Source organism: Sarcophilus harrisii, chromosome 2 (assembly GCF_902635505.1).
Source record: "Sarcophilus harrisii chromosome 2, mSarHar1.11, whole genome shotgun sequence".
Taxonomy (NCBI): Eukaryota; Metazoa; Chordata; class Mammalia; order Dasyuromorphia; family Dasyuridae; genus Sarcophilus; species Sarcophilus harrisii.
The window spans coordinates 198,172,192-198,199,684 of NC_045427.1; the positions used below are offsets into that span (position 1 = coordinate 198,172,192).

Genomic DNA, 27,493 nt, shown 5'->3' on the forward strand with positions numbered 1-27,493 from the left:
TTTTTTTAAAAAAATTTTTGGGATTATTTATCACTTACTCCTAGTTTTACGTGAATATATTTTGATCTAGAAAGAAAGACCTTATATGGGTATATTTAACATACCTTCTAATAAATAGCTCTATAATTTATAGCTAATTTTTAGGCTAATATAGCCTATACTTGAAAATTGTATGCTGTTACTTAGATTGTGGTAAGGTCCCATCATTGTGGTTTTTTTTTGTTTGTTTGTTTGTTTGTTTGTTTTTAATAAGACTTTGTCCTATTTAATCATTGCTTATTTTATGTAGTTACTCAGGCATATTCCATTTTTACCCATAGATCACAAGCTCCTTGAGAGCGGGGTATGACCTTTTTTTTATTTATTCCTGTGTCTAGACCAGTATTATTAAGCTCATGAAACTTATTGACTAATTGTGTAAACACATATTTGTTTACTTGTCTTAATAAATTGATAAGTGTTATTATTGTGTAGACAATAAAATATGTATTAGTAAAGCTTTTTTTTTTTTTTTAAACTTTTTCCCTTTTCCTATTCTTTATCAACCTATATTAAGGAGTTGATCTTTTGGTGGACCAGCCATTTACTCTTGAAACCATGACATCGTTAGTGGAACTAACCCGCTTTGAAACATTAACTCCACGGTTTTCAGCCACTGTTCCTCCATGCTGGGTGGAAGTTCAGCAGGAACAACAGCAACGAAGGCACCCTCAGCATTTGCATCAGCAGCACCATGGAGATGCAGCTCAGCACACTCGAACTTGGAAACTGCAAACTGATAGGTAGAACATTTTTAAGACATTATTTTAATTATTAGACAAAATACTTGGTTTAATGCCACTGCCAATTTTGTATGGCTTTGGAGTTATATGACCTATTTCCACATTATCAAATGTGATTGTGAGCAAGTCACTCAGATTCTTATTAATCTCATTTATACTTTTTTTGGATTATCTACCTTATAGGGTGTTTTATTAAAGGACTTTGTAGATAAGTGGTAGCTTGATAAAGCTATTTTGTGTATTACTCATCACCTTTCTCTTCTGTTCTTTATTTTGCTATATTCAGTAGTTTTGTTACATTTTTGAAAACTAGTGTATTCTTAGATTAGCCTTATATCAAGCAGTGGAAGTTAGCATTCATTGACTATCTTAGGTCATGATGAATGATCACGTGCTGACATTTATGACTCTTTGATTTTAAATCACTTTTTTCTACAACTTAAAAAAAATTCTGAATTAGAAATTATATAAAATGAGTCTTTTTGTGGTAATTGTAGATCGGAATGAAGAGATTATATATGAAATTGAATCTGTTACCTAGAAATTGTTTTTATTTCTAATTTCACAAACCTACATGGAATTTTGAAAGCTGTCTTGTCTTTGATTCCTTTTGACCTTTGTTCTGTTCCCTTAAATTTTTTTAACTTTATAACTATTATTCCTCTTGCTCATACTTTGTAACCCATCCAAATGTAAACTTAATGATACCCTTATAGAAAATTCAAATTTGAAAAGAAAGTAATGACATGATAATGACAGGGCTGGATCAAAATTTCCAGTTTTTATAATATGTATTTATACTTTTCTGGTTATTTTATAGCAACAGCTGGGATGAACATGTGTTTGAACTTGTCTTGCCTAAAGCCTGTATGGTTGGACATGTGGACTTTAAATTTGTTTTAAATTCAAATATCACCAATATACCACAGATACAAGTGACGTTACTGAAAAACAAAGCTCCAGGCTTAGGAAAAGTCACTGGTAAGAAAGAAAAAAAAAATTTATATCTTAAGGGAAATTTAATGTTGGAATTTTGGGAGTAGGGTGGAGATGAATAGGGATTGAAAAGATTTTTTTTTTTGTCTTGACCAGTGTTTGATTACCTCTCCCTCTTTCCCTCCCTAATTGTTTTTCTAAAGCTTATTGTTTATCATGGAAATCATTTTAGTTTTACTAATAATACTAATATTTACTAATAATATGTTTTAGTTCATGATTTTAAATATACATACATACACAAATATAATTACTAGAATTTTGGTCTTTTAGAATAGTTTTTTTGAGAGGTACTTGGCTTTTCTATAAAAAGTGAGGATAGTAACTATTCTTTTCTCATCTAGTTGTAAGGAGAGTGCTTTTTAAAACTTAAGGCACAATACAAATTCTAGGTTTTTGGCATTGAGGAGAGAATACTGAATTCTCTTGGAGTTAGCAAGAAATGAGTTTGTGTGATGTGATTGTGATCATGAGTGAGTCAATTATCCTCTCTGCTCCTTATAGTTTTCTCATATATCAAATAGGTTTATTAATTGTGTTACATTTTTCCTATAAATATTACAAGGAAAGTGCTTTGCAAAACTTAAAATTGTTCTTAATTTAGTTATTACTGTAAAAAATTGGGGGGCAGTTTTGGAAATGTTATTTTCAAAGTAAGTAGCATTTTATCTCTTTCCAAACAAATTTTATTGTTATTAATTGAATCAAATTGTTCCATCAGAATAACTTCATTTTTTATATCAATTTTTTAAGTGGAATTTTACAGATACTATGCATATGAATTAATGATTTCATGTTCCAAGCCAAAAAACAAAAAACCAGCAACACAATATTGGGAATGATGTGAGAATAATTTTTATTTATAAAAATAAAGAACAAAATGGTCTTTTTTTTTTTTTTTTTTTTTTTTTTTTAGCATTGAGCTTATGTTGTGTGGGGCAAGCTAATAAGCACATATAAAATATATTATTAATATAAAAGTGAAAGAATTCAAATGTTTATATGGTAGCTAAAAACAACTAATTTTAGAGACCACTAATTTCTTAAATGGGTGTGGTGTGAAGTTCTGGAATGAATTTGTGCAAAACAAAAGTATTGCTTAATCCATGTTAATTTAAATATTTATAAGTAATAGTTTTTCTTTACATAGATAATCTGCCTTGTTACTTCTTTGAAAATATTAAATTAGTCAATCAAGTTAATGAAGCCATTATCAAGTGCCTCACTGTGTACCAAGTCTTGTGCTACACCCTGTACATAAAAAGTGAATAATGGAACAGCCTTTGCCATCAAAGAGATTGTGTATTCTATTCTTGAAGTTAACATTACATACATTATAAATATAAGGTGATTTATGGATTTAGGTAGAGATATTACTAGCTGGATTTATCTGACAAGGTTCTTTTAGAAGATTGTTTTTAATTTTGAAAGAAACTTCAGTATTTTAAGTGACAGAAGAAAGAGAGAGATTGTGTTCCAGGTATGCCGACTTCTATTGCAAAGGTATAGACAAGGAAGTATAATGTCAGCTATGAGGAAAAAGAAGAAGGTGTGTGTCTCCATTTTAGATTATATGAAGTATAGTAGTCTATATTTTGAAAGCAATTTGTGAAGTACTTGAGATGCCACATAGGAGTTTGTATTTTATTCTGGGCCTAAGAGTAAACCATTGAACTTGATTGAATAGGGCATTGACGTGATCAGATCTTTGCTTTAGAAATATCTCTTTGATAGCTAGGTGGAGAATAGATTTGAAAAGACAGATTGGATTTAATGAGAGAAATTTGAAAGCTATTGCATTAGTAATGAAGTTCTAAACTATAATGTTGATGTTAGTAGAGGGGTTGGGCAGGAGATTTGAGGATGAGGAAGAATTCTCAAGTCTTGCTAACTTATTCATATAGGCTGAGAGAGAGTTAGGTATCAGTATGACTCAAATGTGAACATTTGCAATTTAAAGGGCAGTAGGTGCTCTTAACAAAATTGGGAAATTTAGAAGAGTTATGAGTTTATTGAGATATCTATATGCCCTTTTGTATCTATTGACTTTGACTTTGATTTTAATGCGGCCTTTACAACATCTTTTTCAAGCTGCCTGATAGGCAGCTTAGAAGTAAGATAAGGAAAGAATAAATCTATGTGGGAGTCATAAACATGAAGTTAAAACCATAGATTCTGTTGATACAGAGTATAGAGAAAGAATAGAAAAGTGTCAGCATAATTTTTAGTTGCAGTACATGTAATTAGGGGGCATGATTTAGGTGGTGTTCTATTGGAGAAGTAAAGATTAGATAGGTGAAGAAGTGAGCAGAAACAAGAAGAAAGGAGGATATGTTTTGTTGGGTGAGCTGAAGATTGTTTAAAGATGGTGAAGGTTTATAGGTACCAGGGATGGAGACAACAGATAGTGCAGAGGGTAGTAATTAACTTGTTGGTGTGAAGTAAAGGTTGTTAGGGAAATCTGCCTATAGACAGTGGAAGGCTAAAGCATTCTTGTAGAGGGCATAACCTTGGTGAGAAGACGAATTGAAGATGAAAAATGGGATATACTAACATTGGTTTTAAATTGTAGGGAAATAGAAGTTTACTAGCATTGGTTTATAGTTTCTCAGTAAAAAGTGAATCAGGTTTTTACTGAGTAGTTAGGGGCTCATCCACTGTAAGGTTTCCTTAGTGAAAAGGTTTGATGGATATGGAATTTTTATTTCATGATGGGTAAAGAGAGCTTGCTAATCAACTTTGTTGAAAGATGTTTACTTGTTAGTATGTTGTAAGTTAGATATTCTATTTAACTGTTATTCCTATTAAGTTGTTTGTTTTTATGTGAAACCAGATATATTGTTTTCCACTTTATAGAAATATAAAAGTATTGACAATTCAGATTTAACAAAAATTACTAGAATTAATGGCATTTTGGTGAAAAATTAAGTCTGCTCATATTTTTATCCTCTAGAAACAGCAGTAGATAGGCAGATCACCTTTCCTTTATCTCCAGCTCTTAATATTGAAGTGGAGCAAAATGGGAAGCCTTCTCTGGTTGAACTCAGTGAAGAAATGCAGCACATGGATGTAGAGGAATCACAGTGTAAGTTGAATTGGATAGTTCTTGTGCATAAAATAAAGTTGGAGTTTATACAACATGTTTCAATCATTTTCATAGAGTAATATGTCTAACTTTGTACTTCCTAGCTGTGTGACCCTAGGGAAGTCACTTAACCCCAATTGCCTCAGTGGGGAAAAAAAAAATACGTCTATTTTGGGTACATAGAAATTTAAAAACTAAGCGCGCATTCATATGTGCGCACACACACACATATAGTATGACAAGTTTTAATTTTTATCTTTAATTTTAACTTTGTTGAGAGTTAATCAATTTAACATTGTTACAATATTGTAGAATTCCTTCCAAACTTAAATTGAAACAGTAATTGGATTTTCATTGGATGGTACTTGCCTTTTTATTATGTGATCGGTGATTTTTCACTTGTTAATATTGCCCAGTAACTTTTGTTGTTATAATTCATTACTAATATATTGTATTTCTTAAAAGTACACATGATAAGTAAAACAATAGTATTATAACATTTTATTCAACAACTCATTTCCATCAGTGTTTAAAAGAAAAAATCTTCTCTTTTAAGGTCTTAGATTATGTCCTTTTTTAGAAGATCATAAAGAAGACATTTTATGTGGGCCTGTGTGGCTGGCTAGTGGCCTTGATTTATCAGGACATGCTGGGATGCTGACATTAACAAGTCCTAAGCTTGTTAAAGGTGAATTAATTTATTTTCCAAATATTCAGTGTATTGTGATATTCAAGTTGTGGATATTTGCTTCTTTGTGGTAGATCACAGATAATCCACATCTTCTTACTTTAATTTTTGTTTCTGTCCTTAAACATTTTCTCTAAAAAGATCTACCTAGTGCTTTGAAAAAGTTTCTGTTTGTATTTAATTTTACAAAACAATTTTTAGTTTTGTATTCTGTACTTGCAAGATTAGACATTTATGGAACTAAAAAAATGTCATCTAGTTCAGGTTTACTTTAATTCTGGTTCTTTGGAAGCAGTCATAATATATATTAGCATGCAGAGTCATTTGATATTTACTGTTTGTAAGACTATGTTCCCATTACTGAACAAGGTACAAGCATTAGAAATTATTCTTTTTTACTAATATTTTATTTTTCCAAATATGTAAAGATAATTTTCAACATTCATTTTTGTACATGTGTTCTAAATTGTTCTCCCTCCTTCCATTATTTCATCCTTCCCCAAGACAGCAGGCAATCTAATATAGGTTAAATACGAGTAGTTCTTTTAAACATATTTCTATATTTTTCATTTTGTGCAAGAACTGGATCAAAAGGGAAAAGACCACGAGAAAGAAAAACAAATTAAAATGGTGAAAATGCTATGTTTCAATTCACATTCAGCCTCCATGGTTCTCCCTCTGTCTTGCACTTGGCATTTCCCATCTCATATTTATTGGAATTGCCATGAATTCCTCATCACATTGTTGAGAAGAGCCAAGTCCATTACAATTGCTCATCACATAATCTTGTTGTAATTGTATACAATATTGTCTTGGTGCTCTGCTTACTTTATTCAGCCTCAGTTAATGTACGTCTTTCTAGGCTTTTCTAAAATAGATCTGTTCATAATTTCTTACAGGATAATAATATTTCAGTACCTTCATATGCTATAATTTATTCAGCCATTCCTCAACTGGTGGGCATCCACTCAGTTTCCTATTCCTTGCCATTGCAAAAAGAACTGCTTCAAACAGTTTTGTACATGTAGATCCTTTTCTTTCTTTGAGACACAGACCCAAGAGTTAGATTGCTGGATCAAAAGCATGCTTATGTAGTTGTGCCAAAATAAGAGAAAGGGAAGTCTCACTTAAAATAGCTTCATTAGACATATAATAGCAGCCAATATAATAAAAAAAATTATACGGCCTAAATTAATTTACAGATTTAATGGGATGCCAGATTTAGGGATAAGCAAAAAATAACAAGATTCATTTGAAGGAAGAAAATAAATGAAAAGCCTTACAATTTCCAAGGAAATTATGAAAATATTAAGGCTGAAGAAGTAATAGCAGTTATATACTCAAAATTATATCATGGAGCATTAAGCACAAAAATCTTTTAGAAGTGATAAAAATCTGGGAAGACTAGGAGAGAAAGAGAGAGAGGGTGTGTGTGTGTGTGGGGGGGGGGGGTGTAAGAGAATCTGCCTGGCAAATCCAGTACCTGTATGTCTTTGCCTCACTGATAAGAGAAGGAAAGTACATTTCCTTTTCTCTGGGATTAACATTTGTCTGTTTTTGAAGCCGTTGTATATATTGTTCTTCTATTTCTTCTTGCTTTATTCTGCCTTCTCCAGTTGTCATAGTAAAGTAAATGTTCCATTAAATTCACATCTATCAATGTTAGGTCATTTTATGATGATTGAACAGCCACTTGTTTTCACTTTTTCTTGAGCATAAAAGAATCCCGTTTTGAATGTATTGTGTGCCTTTGTTTCAGCATTTTATTTCCTTGAAACATTTACACCAGAATGGAGAAATGGGTATACCAAAATTTAAATGAAAGAATTCTAGCTTTTCAAAGCTATTGTTTTCATTAATTTCTTATTTCTTTTAGGCATGGCAGGAGGAAAATATCGTTCTTTTTTAATTCATGTCAAAGCAGTGAATGACAGAGGAACAGAAGAGATTTGCAATGGTAGCATACGTCCTGTGGTAAGAATCCCGTCTCTGAAACCTCAGAGTAACAAGGGACATTCACTTGCTTCACTACTCGCAAAAGTTGCAGCAGGCAAGGTAAGAAATCCTGTAATTTTGAATGCTAACTTAGATGGGTTAAACTTGAATGAAAAAAAGAATAGGAAGAAGAGCTTTTGTTTTGAGAGTTAAGATACCAGATTTTGAAGCTTTTTCCTTTGAGTTTGGGAATGTCATATACCATCTTCTGTTTTCCCAAATAGAAAATATCATTGTTACCAATCATGTAACTATATATTGCAATATACGAAGCCTTGTTAAAGCCCTTTAGGAGGAAAAAACATTAGGAGTTTGGCATTGGGATCTGTTACATTGTACTTATTCATTTTAGGGCTTCATTTAAAAAATGTTTGGGTTTTTTTTGAGTAATAGCAGTTTAAATTATAGACATTGTTCTAAATTTCTTCATAATAAATGAATGCTTCATTTTGAATGTGAATAAAATGACTTAATATGTAAAAAATTTTATGGATACTTTTCTATTTGTCTATCTCTCTTCACTTACAGTATTTCTAGAGAGATCATGTTATTCAATTCCAATTATGCTCTTGATAAACATATTCAGGGTAATAATTATCTTAGTTCTTTGTGGAAAAGTAAAGTTCAATAATGAATTATCATTAAATATATTGTCAGTGTTCATGTAATTGGTTCATTTCTGCCATGTGTTATATGTTAAGTCTTTTTTTTTTTTTTTTTTTTTTTTTTTTTTTTTTAGTTTTTGTAAATGGGAATTATGCTCTGTTCTTTCCATAGGATTACAATATAGATGATAATACTTTGAAATTGTGAAAATAATTTTCCCAAATCCTATGTCTTAATTGGGTCATTCCTCAGTTGAGTTGGCTACAAAGACTGCCTGTTACCTCTGAAAGCACATATAATGTCTTTGGCATTTGAATATTTTTTTGCAATCCAATCTTTTCTTCCCTTCTGCCTTGTCCCTCCAAATTGTAACTTCTTTACTTTCTTTTCATACTGTCCTCTTTTCTGATTTCCACAAATAGTATTCCATATCTTGAATTAATTGTACTTTCTCCTATATTTGAAATATGCTCTATTTCCCCAGCTTAGATTCCCCAAGGAATCTAAGACATTCTTTGATCTTTCAAAAGATTTAATTGCTGCCTTTTAAACAATGCCTTTCCTAATTTACCCTTCCTGCTGTGATGTGCTCTGTTATCAACCTGTCTTGTGTAATGTCTGGGATAGTTCTCTGGATTTACTCTGAATGGGCCTTGGTTTTAGTAGAATAATCACCATAAGAATAGTCAGGAATAAAGTCCAAAGTTTTTATTATCTCCTTCACAAGTCTGTCTCCTTTGCCTGGGGCTGGGCTAGCTTTCTAGGGGACCTTTAGATGGGCCTTGGTCTTAGTAGAAAAGTGAAAGGAGACAGGAGAGCCACCAGAAGGGTCTTTATCTTCGAATCTGCCCTCTTGTCTCCAGTCCTTTGTCTTTTCTATCTCCCAGTCTGTCTTCCTTCCCAGATCTCTTAGCTCTTATATACTCTATTATAAGTACATCATCATAGGTGTCAATCTTGTAGAATATGTCTCAATTTGTAGAACTATACTAAGTACATGTGAACTAGAGAATCATCTCAATTCTACTGAGTTGACACCTTGTTGCAAGATTACTTGTTTCAAGTATACTTGGCGCTCTTTAATCCCATATACATTGAGTGTGTGTGTGTGTGTGTGTGTGTGTGTGTATTTTGTTATCTCCCCTGTTGAAAAATAAGCTTGTTTTAATTTTTATCTATTTCTTTGCTCTACTTAGTAGAATGACTGTTATATGTTTAATAACTGCTTGTTGTGATTGATTCATTTGCTCTTACTTTTATATTTTCTTCTAGGCATTTATTGTGACAATTATCCCTTGAATATTTATGCATCACTTATGTCATTGACGGCAGAATAAGGAATTAGAATGATTAGATTTTTTTTTTTAAACTGTAAACCCATTGAACTTTTTCTCATCATGTATTTTGATAATAATTATTTTTCATATATTTCTGGAAATTTTTTATTATGTGATTAGGAAAAGTCATCTACTACAAAGAGTGAAACTGGTGGTTCCTCAAGAAAATCTGAAAATCTCCGGGGCTGTGATTTGTTGCAAGAGGTTTCAGTCACTATTCGTAGATTTAAGAAAACTTCTATTTCTAAAGAAAGGTAATTGTAATCTATATAAGGGGGGGGAAAAGTAGACTTGTAAACCTCCCATTTCCAGTTTTAGCACTACTAGTAATTAATTGTGTGACTCTGAGCTTGTACTCTAATTTCTTTGCTGACTCATTAATAAAAGAAAATTGAATGGGTTGAACTTTTGTTTCCTTCTTGTGCTAAAATTCTCTTATTCTAGTATTATTAGCTTGAAGAATTTAATTTAAAATCCACTTTAATGATTCTTTTAGTTTGGCCTGAAAATAATAATTTGAGTCCTCTCTAAGAATTATTAAATTAGTGTCTACAAAAAGTTAACCTATTTGTATTTATTATATCATATGCCTTATTTAAGATGAGCTATTATTTGCTGTGACTTAGTGGAAAATAAAGCACCAATATTTTTGAAATTTAGACCTGACCTTCAGTTGTGGCTAAGTTTTCTAGGCTATCAATAGAGGATATTATTATATTGTCCCTGTTATGTTCATAATATTTGTGATTTTAGAAGTAATTTTGTTTTGAAAATGTTATTTTTGTCATTAATACACTAATCATTTCTGTAGGGTACAACGATGTGCCATGTTACAGTTTTCAGAATTTCATGAGAAGCTCCTTAACACACTCTGCCGAAAATCAGATGATGGTTTAACTACAGAACATGCACAGAGCCTTGTATTAGATACCCTGTGCTGGTTGGCTGGAGTCCATTCAAATGGACCTGGAAGGTAGTAAGATTTCATTAATTTCCTGCTCCTTTTCTTACTGAAATTGAAAACTGTCTGACAAACTTTTAAGAGTCTTAACTTTCTGTTGTTATTTTACAGCTCAAAGGAAGGAAATGAAAGCTTGCTTTCCAAGACACGTAAATGTCTTTCTGACATAATACGTGTTTGCTTCTTTGAGGCAGGACGAAGCATAGCCCATAAGTGTGCCCGATTCTTAGCATTATGCATCAGGTTGGTGATTCTTTTTAAATTATAAGTTTGTATTATGTGTTCAGGAACACACAGTTTTGACATGTTGTTTTATTTACAGTTTAATGTTGTTAAAGAGCAGTATGAGAAATTTTTAAATTTTATATCATTGAATAATAGACATTGATGGAATGAACCTTAAAAGTGCATCTAATGTGAATTGTACCTTCAGACAAGAACTACCTAAAACGTCTTGTCAAATGTTTCATTTTATTTTTAAAGGCCTGCACGGAAGGAGGTTCTACTCACTCTGGGTGATTCTCTTTTTTTGTAAAAACTTACTTTCAGAAGTTCCTTTATTTATTCCTTTGTCCATCATCAGCATTAGACCTTTTTTTTTTTTTTTTTTTTTTTTAAACTTTTATTCTCTTCTCTGTGGCTGTAGAAAACAATTGCCCACCATGCTGTTGCACATGCATAATCACATTTCTAGGACCATCCCTCACCCTTATATTCTACAGGCTAAATAACCACAATTCCTTTAACCTTTCCTCATAGGTCCTGTTTTCCAATCCTTTAACCATCTTCGTGGCTTTCCTCTGAACCCTCTCCAAGTTTTTCCACGTCTGTCTTAAGTTGTGGAACCCAGAACTGTATAAATTTTGCCATGTACAGTGCCTTCAGTTGTGTAGTGCGTATGATCATTATTGGAGGGGTAGGTGGGGGAATTTGAACCATAGATTCACTTAGGTTGGGGTACAGAGTGTGTTTTTCTTTATACATATTTACCTTTACTTTTCTATTTGTTTCCAAGTACTCTTCTGATGTTATATAATCTTGTCCCATGTTTTAACAAGTCAGCTGTTTTCTGTCAGATCTTAAGATGAAATCATTATTAGTAACATTAAATTGTACTTGACCCATGACTCTTCTTTGAAGATAATGCTTTGTTATATTTCATGGGGTTTGAATCGTACCACTTGTAGATATTTTTTTGATTATGGTCCTGTAATGAAACATGGCTAGCCCCTGTCATATTAATTGGCATACCCTGAGAAATGTAATCAGAAATCTAGCCAAAGTTGAGATGAAAGGCATTTTTTTCTTTTCTCTCTAATCTTCCTACATATTCATTCTGTCATACATAAAAATTATAATAAATTTGTGGCTGTTTTGTGGGGTTACTTCTGGTGTTTGGAATTTGATTCTTTGATTTTTTTTTTTTTTCCTGATCTTTGTATTTTCCTTTTAAGGCCAGTTTGAAAGTATTTGTGGGTATAGTAAAACTGTTAATTTTATGTGAATGTGGATTAACCTATAAGGTTAATTGGCCAATGAGGATTTTAAGCTCTTAAAGAAAAGTACTTTATATTAAAATATGATACTTCATCTTTTATTTTCAGACAATACCTCTGGTTCTGTCCATTATGAAATGACTCCGTAAAGCTGGGAAAAAATGACTGAGATTTCTAGGCTAGGCCTCCTTAAGTGTCTTAAGCTGTCTCCTATGTGGTATAGAATTTTTTTAGTGGCCCTTCATTTGCAGAAAATATTGTAGGTAATTTTCCTTTCAACCCCTGTTTATTTATTTGGTTAGTTGAGATAAGGGGCTTTTAAAGGAGAATAAAATAGAGTGGGACATCTTTTCTTTTTAGTATCTCTTTAGATCAGAGTCGGTTGAAAAAGAATTAAGACATTAGAAATAATATTTAGAATGCTAGTTATCCTGACAAGTACTACCATTGAACATAGCCTTAGAACTTGATAAAAATTTTCTTTTGTCATAAACAAAATCTTTGAGACTTCATAACTAAAAACATTTTGGAGTCAGTGTTAACATCATAGGATCATAGATTTAGAACTACCTGAAAATATTCTTGGTTTCAGTTTTCTTAAAGAGATTGGCTTAGAGAATCTCTTTAAAATCCCCTTCCTGAGTTCTGAATCCTATATTCTATGATCACAAAGTATTAATTAAAGATATGTTTTTATTTTTATTTTGATAGCAATGGCAAATGTGACCCAAGTCAACCAGGATTTGGATCTGTTCTATTGAAGGCTTTACTTGACAATATGCCACTTTTACCTGCAGCTGCTACTGGTGGTATGTAAAAATTAACCTTCCAAAATAAAAAATTTCCAAATATTAACAACTCTTCCCCCCCCCCCCCATTGTTCCTTTTTTGCCTTTCTTTTTCTCTTTATAGACTTTTTTTTATCCTCTTCCTTTTCCTTCTTTTCCTCCTCCTCTTCCTCCTCCTTTTTTATTTATCTTAATGATTATTAATTCCTTAAGAGTTGAAATGAAAAATATAATTGTCTAGTTCATTTTTTTCTAGTGCTTATCTCAGTATTTAGAATTGATAATTTAATGTTTTGGGTACAGATCATTACTCATCCTTTCCTTATTTCCTTTAGTGCTTATTTTGTAAGAAGTAATCAGGATTCCCAAAATAGTCTTTTAGGCCTTTTTCTTCTGATGGAGAGTGATAAGCATGGGTTCTTCTCACTTTTTAATTTTTTCTCTTTACATATGACTGATTGTTTTCTTTTCCTGTTTTCTATATCTTTGTCTTTCATTCCCTTTTTGATTATGTGATGTTAGTAATATGTTTTTATACCTGCTACATCCTTTCTTATTTTTTGCGTTGCTTACCTTTTTGATAATTCAGTGATCATGGTATCCAATTCAGTTCTATGATCATTTGAATGCCTGCTCCATATAAGACATTGTGCTGACATTGCAGATGTAATAACAAAACCAAAAAAAATTCCTTTTGTCAAAGTACTTATAGTCTACTGTTGGATGTAGGTATACTTTGTTATTGTCTAAATATTACTGTTGAAAAAGTTGTTTTTCATTTAGGGAATAGCTAAGTCATTTTCAGCACACAATACCTAATCAAGCTTTTTCTTCTGCACCTGTTTAAGATATTTATGTGGATGTACTTATTATCCATTCAATTGCATATAACAATCTGTACGGTGTGTATTTTTTGTCCTCTTGCTGTTACCTGAATCTTAACTAAATCAAACTTCGGAATGAATCTCATTGATTCTTCAGTGTTCCCATATGATATTGACTGTAAACATGAATATCTGGACAATCTCAATGTATATCGACTTCCTTTTCAGTTTAAACTATTCATAGCACATCTTCCCCATGTGCTATGATCATGATTATGATCAAAAACTTTGAGCTTTTTAAAAATTTTATTGATAATTGATCATCACTGAGATTATTTGCTGGCAATATGCATTTTTATTAAGTTTTTGATAGATGTTATCTTCTTGAACCTCTGTGTTTGAAGCAAGTGCTTTAGCTACAAATATATTCCTAATGGCCCAGTTTCCTGTATTCATCTGGGAGGCTGCAATGGGGGAATAACCAACATGACAAGAAGCTTCCTGTTGCTATTGGGTACACAAGGAAATCAATTTCTGCTATTTCATGTTTCCCGATTTCCTCTACAGTGAGACATTTCAAAGAGATGTAGTTTGAATTCTTCCAGCAAACACTGGAGATTAATTTCACATTTAGAGTCAGTACCAAGAATTAGTTTAAAAACAATCCAAAAGCTTTCTAAGTCCTAGGATCTTCTGTCCTGTTCTCTGTTACTCTGTTATTGTATCTTCAGAAAAAGAAGGGGTCTGCAAGGGAATATGGGACATTCTATGAACTTGTCTGTTTTCTTGGGCAACTTGGGCCAGCCTTTAATTATCTATTAATGAGAACCTTCTCCGTACTTAGCTAATGCTCATATCTCATCTGACGCCTTCCTACTTTGGATAGGACCAGTAAGAGCTTATGTACCTCCATCATAGTCTTCAAGGGCTTTCAATGCCTTGATGTGTGAACCATTGGATATTAGAACTCATTGGTATTCATTGTCACCTCAGATATAAATTTTGCTAATGGTTTTAAATATTCTTTTTTTTTTTTTTTTTTTTTAAAGTGATAGAAGCATTGGCTGCATTCCTTTTGTCTCTGGATGTTAATGTTGTTGGGTTGTGGGGTTTTTTTCCCTTTTTTTCTTTTCCAGTACTATTTTGTATTCAATAATTTTACCTTTTATCCATGTACAAAGATTACTTTAATATAGTTCAGTTTCATTATTTTAAGGGCTTTAAATTTAGTTCCTTTCCTTTCATATAAGTAACCTAAAGATCTTTGTTGATGGTTGGACTTAATCCATAGAGAGTCTGTATCTTTCCCACAAAATTGTGTAATCTTCTGTTTTTCTTTGCTTTTAGGATCTGTGTACTGGTATTTTGTCTTACTGAATTATGTTAAAGATGAGGATTTGGCTGGCTGCAGTACTGCTTGTGCATCTTTGCTTACTGCTGTGTCCAAGCAATTACAGGAAAGGTTAACACCAATGGAAGCTTTACTTCAAACCAGGTACTTTTAAATAAGTAATTTGGTTCCTTTTATGTTTAGTGTGAAAATCTCCCTAATTTTTAAATTAAATATCTATGTCTGGTCTCAGTCACTTACTAGCTGTGTGACCCTGGGCAAGTTACTTCATCTGACTTAAAGAGATTGTGCCTTGTTTCCTTATTTGTAAAGTGAGCTGGTAATGGAAATGGCAAATCTTTTCAGTATCTTGGTCAAGGAAACCCCAAATGATTTAGATAGAACTAAAAATGACTGAACCATTAAGTCCTAGAGCATTCCTGGTGTTTCTGCAAAATGAAATGACTCCTCTAAGTACACATAATCAGTAAGGGTCAAGAACAAATCTGGAATATAGGTCTTCTTGACACAGAAACCAACTCTTTATTAACTATACCAGGCTTCTCATTGTTGCTCTTTGTCTTTGCGCTTTGCTTTAGGAACAGGAAAGTAGAAGAGAAATTATTAGATGATTTAATTCTAATGTAGTAAGCCAGAGAAGAGAGACCTTAGGAACATATAATGTAGTTTCAGTAGAAGGAAATATGAAAAGTCCCAGCTTCTCAGAGTGGCAAAAGAAAAGGAATAGCATGAACAAGGGCTCTGACCAAAGACTAGGAATATTTTATTACAGTTTTATTTGCATAAGGCAATCTCTCTTCTCTTCATTAAAATATATTCATATATATATATATATATATATATATATATATTGTTATTTATACCAGTTATTAATAGTAGTCAATTTGGGTAGTCTACTAACACTAGTTACAGAGTTATTTATACTAGTATATATAGTTATACAAATAGCTATCTATATCTACAACTGTAACTATACATTATGTACAACTTGCTATTCCATTCAATATGTACAAGATTATCAGCTCTCTGTTTCTCTCCCCTCTCCCTTTCTGCCTCTCTCTTAATTTTTCATTCATTCAAATGATAGATTCCATATCTAATATGTCTATTAGTATTTATATCTAATATTACTACTAATATGTCAATATCTAATATGTATAAGTAAATACTATAGATCTTGTGGAATATTGGATAGTGACAAATTGCATTTTTATAATTCCTATTTTATACTCTTAATTAGGGAAATCATATAAACAAATAGCAAGAGATTAAAATTGCCTTGAGTGAAGTATGAACGAAGTTTCATTTATGGACATCTTTTTATTCATTTTAAATAGATTGGTGTTCATTTCTTTTTTTTCAGATATGGCTTATATAGCTCACCTTTTGATCCAGTTCTCTTTGATTTGGAGATGAGTGGTTCCTCTTGTAAAAATGTGTACAATAGCAGTATTGGTGTACAGTCAGATGAAATTGATCTTTCGGATGTCCTTTCAGGTATAATCATTTAAAAAATCCCTTTAACATTGATAGAACTGACTTTGAATTTTCCTAACCATAAAGCTAATTATAGTTTAAATTGATAAGATAAAATGTCAATCTTAAATTCTTTTTCTCCCATTCATCATCCCATTTCCTGCTCTCCTCCTCCACTTTTTCTTAAAGAAAAATTGTTCTTCAGAGTGTTGTCAACTACCATGGACATAGTCAGGATTGTTGTTTGAAGCCAGATCCTCTAATTCTAAATCCTTCATTTTAAAATTAATATATCAGAATTGAAGAGGAAGAACCAAAAATTACCCTATGAGTAGTATTAAAGGAGAGACTTTTTTTATTACATAATCTGAAATAGTGAACTATTGAAGAAAACATGTTTGGGAGGGAAGTGATATTTCACTTCAAGTTTTGCCTTCAAAGGTAGTTTGGGATTCTGCAGGGAATTTTTTTTTTTAATATATATCCCTGTTCACTTTTACCCAGAAAAGCTGGTTGATGATTTTTATAGTAAAAGAGTGTGAAGAAGAGATGAAATTCAAACAGAATTTTTTGGGAACTAGCTGTGAAATTCTTTAAATGCCGACCTCAGGGTTTTTTAATTTTGGCTAAGTGAAAAAATAGGGAATTGCTAATTGAGTGGAGGAATTATCTGATCATATTGATAAGACTTTAACTCTTGTGCTGTAGCACCAGGTAAGGGAGAAAAAATCAGTCAAATTTGGCTCACCTTGTTGGCATCGAAGAGGAAGAGTTTAGAATAAAAGGTTCTAGAGCATTTTTGTGATTTGTAATATTATAGGGATATATGTTGGAACCATATTCTGATGGTTGAGGTGATTTTTAAACATTAAAATTGGAAAATAGGATTGAGTTAAGGGTCAACAGGAGGAAGTAGAAGCAGTCCACTATGTGTTTTATTTCCAGGATTGTAGTCTGTCATTCCAAACTCAATAGTCAAATCATCATTTTCCTTCCAATAGTGGCTTCCTTCTTAATAGTTTTGCTAATTGCACTGGATTCTCTCAGTTATAACCAAGGCTTAGAACTTAAGTGCTTTTTATGGTTTTTTTTAACTTTCTCATTATATATCCAGTTATTCCCTCATTCATGTTGATTGTTTCTTTGCAATGTTGAATTTGTCCTCTTCTCATAACTAAAGTTTTATCTCCAATTGAGGCTAGGAAAGTTATTTTTTTGCATACCAATAGTATTTAATAAAAGTTTGTCTTGAGTACACTCTACAATTACCTTCAAACTGTTGCTCTTGTTTTTTGATGAATTCATTGTGTGTGTGTGTGTGTATATATATATAGACACACATATTTATTGTGTATATATATCCTTATCAATCACGCTGAAACATTATTTTAACATCTCTTGTTCAAAAGTTAGCTGACTTATTTCAAATAAAAAGCAGATTCTCTTAGTCTTACTTTAAAGGCCCATTGCATTCATTTATGATCTTTTTCCTTATTTTATTTATTTCCTTATTTATAATATATTGCTAATAATTCATTTTTCCCAAGCCACAATAATAACAGCTACCACCCCTGAATTATGCCCCAAACTTACAATTAGTGTAGTTGTACTCATTGCTTAAGATAATGATCACTTGTATGGAAATAACATCTCTTTCACTTAAAAAGGAAATGATCTCTTTGCCCTCTGATTTTATAGTATTTGTAACAGTGACATAATACATTATGTGGCACTTAAATTTGTGTCTTTTTTTTTTTTTAAAGCAATTCTCACTCTTATTTAATAAGATCCAATAAGGATCTGTTTAATCAGTGTTAGTGCATTCCATAACAAATATATCCATAGAAGAAGACAAAAGATGACTAATTCTTACATTCTGATGCATACCAAAATCTTTAGGGCAGGGATTTTTAACAGGAAAAAATAATGCCCTTAATTTCATCACCTGAAATAGCAACAGGAGGAAGTAGTGGCAATATCCCCTATGATTTTTTATTTCCAAGGTTGTGGTCTGCTGTTATTCTAAACTCAACCTTAAGTCATCATTTTTCTTCAACAGTGTTTGATGTTGTAATAACTTGTGCTTTTATTTTTTTTTATCATTTAAAGTTTTCATTATATATGATGGAACTTGTTCTATTGTAGGGAATGGCAAGGTTAGTAGCTGCACAGCTGCTGAGGGTAGTTTCACTTCTCTGACTGGACTCCTCGAAGTTGAACCTCTACACTTTTCTTGTGTTTCAACCAGTGATGGAACAAGGATAGAAAGGGATGATGCAAGTACGTTTACTGGTATATACACTCTTTATTATTTCATATATACAATTATATAGTTTTATCCAAAGGGCTATTTTGAAGAGGATAGACTTTGTTTGTATCCTTTCCATAACTGAATAAAAGACAATTGTTCTTATCCTCATATCATGTTTTTAATTTTACCTTGACTTATGCTCTTATCAAATGTCTGTAAATGAAAGTTTTTATATTTTAAATATATATTTCATTGAAGTTACTGAAGTTGCATTTATCTTACTGTGCTTTATATGTGATATTTTTAAAAAGCATTTTTGGTGAAAAGAATTTAAAGATAATATGAAACATTTTTTTTGGGGGGGGGGATATGCATTTTTTAAAGGGAATTATTATACTTTGAAATTTTGTAATTATATGTTAGCCCTATTCCCCTTAGTAGTTTGTATTTCTTTCTGGAAGTATTATCTACTTTCACATGAATAGTTTCATATGAGTACAAATATGGATACATTGAAGTTACTGTTGAGGTCTATTCCTGTAGGCTAATGCTACAGGCATGGGGAATGCAGTTCTTAATACCCAATTGTTTCAGTTTTGGCTGCCAGTCTTGATTAAAGGAAGTAAAACATTCAAATTATTTTTTTTTCTCCTGTAATTTATGTGATCAGAAAAGGAAATACTAATATTTTACCAAAATAAAATACTTGTATTAAGTGGTAGTCATTATAATTTTCAGTAACAGTGTGTGCAACAGTGTAACAGAGAGATTAGAATTTTTATTTCCTCAATTTTTTTTTTATTTCCTCAATTTTTACATAATGAATAAACTGAGAGTGTTTCTAATCATTTACTTAAAAGGACTTGGATCCTTCAAAAACTCTCTCTCTGTTTCTGTCTTGTCTCTCCCCCTTCCCTCCCATCCCCCACACAATTGGGGTTAAGTGACTTGCTCAGGATCACACACCTATGAGAAGTATTAAGTGTCCAAATTTGAATTCAGGTCTTCCTGACTTCAGGGCTGATGCTTACTTAATTCTCTTAAGAGAGAATTAATTTTATTGAGGCAAATAGGCCTTTTTGTTGGATTGGCCATAAAATTGAGTTGTCACATATGCAGTTTAAAAAAATGTTTCTTCCTACAAACATTAAAGGTAAAATTTCTAGGATTTTGTTTAAAGTATTGAAAAATAGTTTATATTTCTTTCAGTATTAAAAGATAAACTTAAAAGTTCATTAACAATATAAGAGTATTTTAATTTGACTATTCCTAAAGTCAGATTGCCACTTCAGATACTGGCAAATGTTGTAATTGCCACCAGCGCTTTAGAGATTAAAATGAGATTTTAACTTACATTTGTGAGTTTAAGGGTTTCACATACATAAAGTGTAAGGTAAAACTTGCTGTAATATTTTACTTTTTTTTAATTTTTTTTTTTGATGTGAAAATTGGCCTTAAATGACTTTTTAAATTGTCAGTCAACTATTGTGTGTCTTGAATTAGGATAAGAACTGAACTGTTTTAACTACAACTACAGAGAGTTCTGCTTCCTGTGTTCATGACACTAAATGTACCTTGACACTTTTAATTAATGTGTTATTTTTGGGCAGGTTGTATTTCATGTGTTTAGGGAGTTTTCTCTTTTATCAGCAGAAACTACACATACATATGCACATACACATGTGCGATTTTATTTCTGTAAATTGTTGCAAAAGTTAATATTTTTCTGTAACTTAAAAAAACCCAACTAATTTTGATATACTCCCTTTTATCCTGGTTGATTAAGGAATGGATTAAATTTTTGAAAAACTAATTTCTGGTTAACTTAGTTTAGTACATTTAACAAAGTAGAAAAAGAATAAAATTACTTAACATCTTGTATTCATATACTTTTAATGGTTTTTAATTTTTAATTTAGAATGAAAATGTACATTTTAAAGATTAATCATTATGACATATAAGTTACCTTTTATATCATCAAAAGCATTATAGATATCCATATTTAGTATTATGAGTCTGGATAAATAGCAATTTTTTTTTTCACTTAATAGTATTCAGATTTTTAAAAAAAAAAAACTGTTACTATATGAACCTCATCTTCATCCTTGTTTGTGTGTGTGTGTGTGTGTGTGTGTGTGTTGTTTTTTGTCTTATGCCAGTGAGTTCCTTCGGGGTTACCCCTGCAGTAGGCGGCCTCTCCTCGGGGACTGTTGGGGAAGCTTCGACCGCCCTGAGTTCAGCAGCCCAGGTAGCTTTGCAGTCTCTCTCTCATGCAATGGCTTCAGCTGAGCAACAGCTCCAGGTGCTGCAAGAGAAACAGCAGCAGCTTTTGAAGCTTCAGCAACAGGTTGGAGACTCTTTGGCTATTTATTTATGATGTCTCTAAACTTCAAAAGCTGAGAGAAAGTCCTCAAATAAAATTGGCCATTCCTTCCTCATCAAAGGAAGTGAGGGAATTGACTTGAGCTAATTGTAGTGGTTGCTTAAGTAACTGACAATATGTGGTTTACAAATAAATAACTTGGATGATTAGTGTAAAATATGAGTTGTAATCTCTGAAATTATTAAATCACTTATTTGATTTCTATTGAAGCATGTGTATGAGGAGTATTAGTAGTACTCTTCATGCATTCTGGAAAGGAATCACATTGCTACTTGTGTAATTTAAATTGTGTTAAAATCCTAAATGATGGACAAAATTATTTTTTCATTACACTTATGATTTAAAATTGTGTTTAATGGCATTTTATATTATGTTTACTTAAACATCTGTACAAATGGCAAAGGATCCGTTAGCTATTTTATTTTAATTTAAGTACAAGATGTCAAAAATCAAAGTTGCATTGTTTTCAAAAATGAATATATGGAAATGCCATTTCTGCTTCTGCACATTTATTCTGAACAGAACTTCCCTCTTATTCCTGCTTTTACTTCTTTGCCTACTCGCCATTCCTAAATCCTCTACTCTTTACAACTTTTTTTTTTTGAGAATACTACAAAATCATTTTAATGTTGAAATGTTTTAAATTATTTTATTTCCTTTACTATCATTTTAAGTTAAAGATTGATTTTTTTGAAGTGATGATTTTATACCAACAAATAATCTTATTAAAATGTTTTATATTTGTCTAACATTTGCTTTATTGCAAATTTCATTTATGAGCAATTTATTTATAGTAGGATTAGTGGCGTACTGATTAAAATGTGTAATAATGCATTTTTTTATTTTTAGTGCATACTCAAGCAAGTTTAATTTGCATTTTTTCTTCTACTTATCCTTTTTTTCAGAAAGCTAAATTAGAAGCCAAATTGCATCAGACTACAGCAGCAGCTGCTGCAGCAGCATCAGCAGTGGGTCCTGTTCACAACTCTGTGCCTTCTAATCCAGTGGCAGCACCAGGATTCTTCATTCATCCATCTGATGTTATTCCACCTACTCCAAAAACAACACCACTCTTCATGACTCCACCACTAACTCCACCAAATGAAGTGGTATCTGTTGTGATCAATGCAGAACTTGCACAACTCTTTCCAGGCTCAGTTATTGATCCTCCTACAGTCAATCTTTCTGCTCATAATAAAAGTGCAAACAAATCTAGAACGGTAATTTATTATAGTTTTAAAAAAGTAAAGATTTTGATTTTCTAACTATAATTTTTAATAGAAAACAATTTGATTCAAATTCTATAAGTAGATAGAAGCATGTATGAGCTATATTATAGTAGTTGTGAAATACATTAAAATATTAATAAATTATACTCTGTAGCCTGTCATTTTATTTTTAATGTTAGTTTTTTCTAACAGATTACATTAATCTTGAACATGGTTTCTCTCTCTCTCTTTTTTTTTTTTTTTTTTTTTTTTTACTGTTAGACTCCTATTGGAACGGGCCTTGCTCTAGCAATTTCTCATGCTTCACATTTCCTACAACCTCCACCCCACCAATCTATTATTATAGAGCGAATGCATTCAGGTAAAATACATCTTTAAAGTATTAAGTATTTCTCTTTTGTTCAGTGTTTTTAGATTAATAAATCAGACAGGGAATTTTTATAATAAGTTAATTTCCTCTTGGCTCTTTGTAAATAAATGTCATCTGCTTTTGTGTAGCCAAAATTTCCCAATATCAAGCAGGTTGGTTGGGTTTGGATTGTTTGTTAAAAATGAAGAAGAGTGCCATGGAGCAGGAGCAAACCACCTTTGGAGAGACCTGACTTGACCTGACTTAATCTCTACACAAAATTTGTTCATGAATACAATCCTGGGAATAAAAGTGAGAAAGGGAAACTTTGGTTTCAGTTAGTGGCTGAAATTCTGATAGAACTTTTTCTTTTTCTATGGAAGGAAGCCTACTCAAACCATTTCGAAACATTCATCATGAATCTACTGTATGCTAGACTTATGGAGAGTGCTAAGCTCAGTATTAACACATTGGTACACTGTCAACCAATTCCTTGTAACAGAATAACGAAGATAAATTGGAAACTAGAATGGACCTTCTAATTCCTCCCTTTCAGTTTTACAGATGAGGAAGCTGAGGGTCCAGAGAGGGAAAGGAACTGGCTCAGGGTCACACAAAGGTGAATTAGTAGAACTGGAATTAGAACATAAAGTCTAACACCAAATCCTATAATTTTTTCATTATATTATGCTATTGGTAATTGGGGCTTTCTTTATTTAGAGTTCTTATACCAATATTTGTAGGCTGATTCTGTGTATGTCTCTAGTTTAGAAAGATTTAATCAATTTTCCCCCCTATGTTGCTTATATATAAGTTGTATAGTTGTTGTTTGTCCTTTCTTCTTGAAGAGAACCATGAAATCAGGGAAATGATGCTATAACATGGAAGTGGATTGGATTTAAGTAAGGGAGGGCTAGGCAAGGTTACCTGCCTCACTTTCCTGTCCAGAACCATCTAGGTCCAGTGGCTAGATACAGATCCGGAGGAAAGGAGATGGCCCTGGATGTAGTGAAGAGACCATAGCTTTTTTAAGCTAGTTCTTCAACAGGTTTGACTGAGGCCGCACCCATTCAGTGATTTAGATTAAATAGCAATTGAGGCAAAGGATCTTAATTCTAGTACCTTCCATCTGGTTGCTCTACATACATATATATATATATATATTTCTGTTATCTTGCCCATTACATTATAAGTTCTTTAAGAGCAGAGAACATCTTTTGACTTTTTGTATTGCTAGAACTTGACAAATATCTATCACATAGTGGGCACTTAATAAATGTTTTTAATTGGTTAATTTCTTTGCACTTCTATGATAAAAGTAACATAGTAGGCATTTTTTATTTTACAGTAATTTTTTAAGCCTCTGTGTCTTCAGTGACTTCAAATGCTTTTTGAATTTCCTTTTGGTAGTTTTGTAGTCGCAGGAAAGAAGCAAATGTAATACCAACATGAGAATAAAGGAATCTCAGAATTTTCAAACTTCTTTTTTGGAGGTAGCTTTTAGTCCTTTGACTTTTTTTGTCTATGCCAAAGTATGTTCATTAAATTAATAGGGTAGAAATGTTTATAAATTTATAACGTTGTTAATCAGGGAACTATTGTGCATTTACATTAAACTTTAATAGCAAAGTTAAAAAGTGATCAGAACTATGAAAGTATTTATCTGTTAAAAATGCCAACTGTAATGTGTTACTTTTGTACTTATTAAATCCCTACACTAGACTTTTAAGTTCCTTGAGGATAAGGATTTGTCATTCTTGCTTTTGTGTACCTGCTTACTTGCATATGGTAGGCACCAAAGTAAAGTCAGCATTTTATTTGCTAAAAGTATGACATGAGTCTATTTTAAATTTAGTTTCAAGCAGAAAAGATTTTGCTTTTGATTCTTAAGATAATTGGTTTGCATAAATTTCTTTTTTACAAAATAAGGATGATATTTTTACAGACCTATTATGCAGTTAACAATGTACGGGAACTGTCTTCTTAGCAGTCATTTTACTTTATATTATTTAGCTTTTTCAGTTGGGGAAAAAAAGATTTTTTTTTATGAGTTTCAGAGAACAATTTATTGAAACCTTGCAAATTCACAAGTTCTTTTCTATTTAATGTGTTGACAGTTTTTAAAAAATAGTATTTTAAAAAAATATTTTCTTCTTAAAATAATTTCCAAACCTTCTTTTAGTAGATCGTAGATCTTTTGGTTGATCTGTTGCCATGTGGTAATTTCAGGAAACCTTCCTTTCTTTTTTATAGGAGCAAGGAGATTTGTGACCTTGGATTTTGGCAGACCTGTACTCTTGACAGATGTATTGATTCCTACTTGTGGAGACTTGGCCTCTTTATCAATTGACATCTGGACATTAGGAGAAGAGGTGGATGGAAGGCGATTGGTAGTTGCTACAGATATAAGTACCCATTCATTAATTCTTCATGACTTAATACCACCTCCTGTTTGCAGGTTTATGAAGGTAAAAAAAAATATTTGAAGGAAATTTTAAAAGAAGGGAAAATAATTTGGTTTTGTTTTATATTTTCCCATATAATTAAATGTTATTTTTTCATAAATATTTCTAGCAAACTACATTAAGTATTATATTGATAATCAAGTAAATAAAGCCTTATTGCATATTTATTCAAACCCTATTTTTCTGAAATGTTTATTGTGGCAGGTATTTGTCTTTCATTTCAGATCACTGTTATTGGTCGGTATGGCAGTACAAATGCTAGAGCGAAAATCCCATTAGGATTTTATTATGGTCATACCTATATCTTGCCATGGGAGAGTGAACTGAAATTAATGCATGATCCTTTAAGAGGAGAAAGTGAATCTTCAAATCAACCAGAAATTGATCAACATTTAGCAATGATGATTGCCTTGCAAGAAGACATACAATGCAGGTTAGTGTGGGATATTTAGAATATTACATATTACTTACACGAACTGCCAGAATGAATGAATGAGCATATATTGGTTTTTTTTTTTTTTTTTCTGAAACAATTGGGGTTAAGTGACTTGCCCAGGGTCACTTAGCTAGGAAGTATTAAGTGTTTAAGGCCTGATTTGAATTCAAGTCCTCCTGACTTCAGGGCTGATCCTTTATCCACTGAACTACCTAGCTGACCCAATTAGCATTATGATAAGTGATAAATGTACAAGAAAAATAATACACTCCTTGTTATCAAGGAGCTGGTACTATGTACAAAGCATTATATCACTAGATCTATTATTTGGCGTCTGTGGAAGATGGAGGCAGGAAATATGGTAAGTTACCTGAATGCCTCTTGGCAAAACTCATGGATTGTTGAGCCAAATTAAAATACAGAGTTGAGAAATGTTTAACAAAATATGTAGTCTTTTGAGTAGCCAATCTATCCAGCTCTTTACAGGGGCTGCCCAGACCTAGAGGAGGAATTAATAGGAGGGAAAGGTTTTGTGAGTAACCTAGTTGGTGAGGGAACCAAATGAAAGTAAGGAGAGAGGGACATTTCTGTGAAAGTACCTTCATATGTTGTATGTTGTATAAAATAAAATAAATTCCTTAAATATAAAAAAAATATATAAAAAAAGGAAATAGAAAAATATGTATTACATAATTACAGAAAGATTCAAATGGGTGTTATGTTGGAGTTTTTATTTTTATTATGTTCTTTGTGATTTAATTCTTCACATTTGTTTTTATGTATATTAAGAAAGAAGGGTGCACATATGTTACTTCGCATATTTTCTTCCTAGGTACAATTTAGCTTGTCATAGACTGGAAACCCTTTTGCAGAGTATTGATCTTCCTCCTCTCAACAGTGCCAATAATGCACAGTATTTTTTACGAAAGCCAGATAAAGCAGTTGAAGAAGACACTAGAGTATTTTCAGCCTATCAAGACTGTATTCAGTTACAGCTTCAGCTCAATTTGGCTCATCATGCAGTGCAAAGGCTTAAAGTAGCATTAGGTGCAAGCAGGAAGACCTTGAGAGAACTTCCTGAAACTAAAGATTTAATTCAGATGTCTTCCACTGAGCAATTACGCACAATCATCAGATATCTCCTGGATACTTTGCTTAGTCTTCTTCATTCTTCCAATGGTTTGTATTGTGTTTATTTGATTTTGTTTACAAGTAACATCATTGGGAACATGGTTACTGTATCCTTTATCTTTTTGGAGCTGTAGCTTATGTATAAATTTTGGAACCTGTTCTGCCTAAATGAGAATATATTCATACATGCTAGGATTTCTTGTTATTTAATTTCTTTAGTAAATGTTTACATAGAAGTTTAGGTTCTCTCATGATTGTTGTAGTTTGTGTTATCTTTGTCCTTGTGTCTGTGGATTGTGTGATATGCAAATTTGTGGTTACTTGAAAGTTTACATATTAAATCCATTGTTCCAATATCATAGAATTACTTTCATGTAGATGATTTATTAAGAAAAATTGAAGATAGTCAATGTCTTCTGAAATTTTCATACCTGTTATTATAAACTTATTGACTCTTGCCTAAACTATTATAAGTTCTGGATTGATTTTTCTTCTTCATATTTATTCCAATATTTGATTAGATTTCCACCAAATTGATTTTCTGACAGAACAGATTTGAACATGTGACTCCTCTAGGCAATATGTTACAGTGATTCCTTATTACCTTTCCGATTACAAAAAAAAAAAATGTTTACCATCTAAAGCCCCTCATAGTCTGTCCCCAACCAGGCTTTACAGCTTTATTACAAATGTATTCTCCTTTGTGCATTTTGCAGCTAAGTATATTAAGAAAGAAGCCAAACAGATATTCTTACTTTTTAAAATATATAATTTTCTGTCTCCATGCCTTTGTATTGACTTTTTCATTCCTTGAATATACTCCTTCCTGATTTCCTTTTCGGAGAAGCAGGTATTTATTTCCTT

The 27,493-nt window shown here is 32.0% G+C and overlaps 1 protein-coding gene across 7 annotated transcripts in view; it reads left to right on the plus strand.

Moving 5' to 3' along the window:
• Positions 1-27,493, plus strand: part of BIRC6 (baculoviral IAP repeat containing 6) — a 297,969-nt gene that overhangs the window by 112,755 nt on the left and 157,721 nt on the right. For 3 of the 7 annotated variants that reach the window (XR_004231861.1, XM_031951250.1, XM_031951244.1), the window contains exons 12-29: positions 557-782; positions 1,603-1,763; positions 4,732-4,863; positions 5,420-5,551; positions 7,428-7,606; positions 9,610-9,743; positions 10,301-10,462; positions 10,562-10,693; positions 12,658-12,755; positions 14,906-15,053; positions 16,273-16,406; positions 18,531-18,677; positions 20,796-20,983; positions 21,925-22,239; positions 22,510-22,609; positions 24,851-25,065; positions 25,287-25,495; positions 26,331-26,677. Coding sequence is in view for 6 of the 7 variants with exons in the window: in XM_031951250.1 (XP_031807110.1) it covers positions 557-782; positions 1,603-1,763; positions 4,732-4,863; positions 5,420-5,551; positions 7,428-7,606; positions 9,610-9,743; positions 10,301-10,462; positions 10,562-10,693; positions 12,658-12,755; positions 14,906-15,053; positions 16,273-16,406; positions 18,531-18,677; positions 20,796-20,983; positions 21,925-22,239; positions 22,510-22,609; positions 24,851-25,065; positions 25,287-25,495; positions 26,331-26,677 (3,159 nt within the window). In the remaining variant the exon portion in view is untranslated. The remainder of the gene's footprint in view (positions 1-556; positions 783-1,602; positions 1,764-4,731; positions 4,864-5,419; positions 5,552-7,427; positions 7,607-9,609; positions 9,744-10,300; positions 10,463-10,561; positions 10,694-12,657; positions 12,756-14,905; positions 15,054-16,272; positions 16,407-18,530; positions 18,678-20,795; positions 20,984-21,924; positions 22,240-22,509; positions 22,610-24,850; positions 25,066-25,286; positions 25,496-26,330; positions 26,678-27,493) is intronic. The other 4 variants (XM_031951246.1, XM_031951248.1, XM_031951249.1 and 1 more) reach the window with 4 other exon arrangements.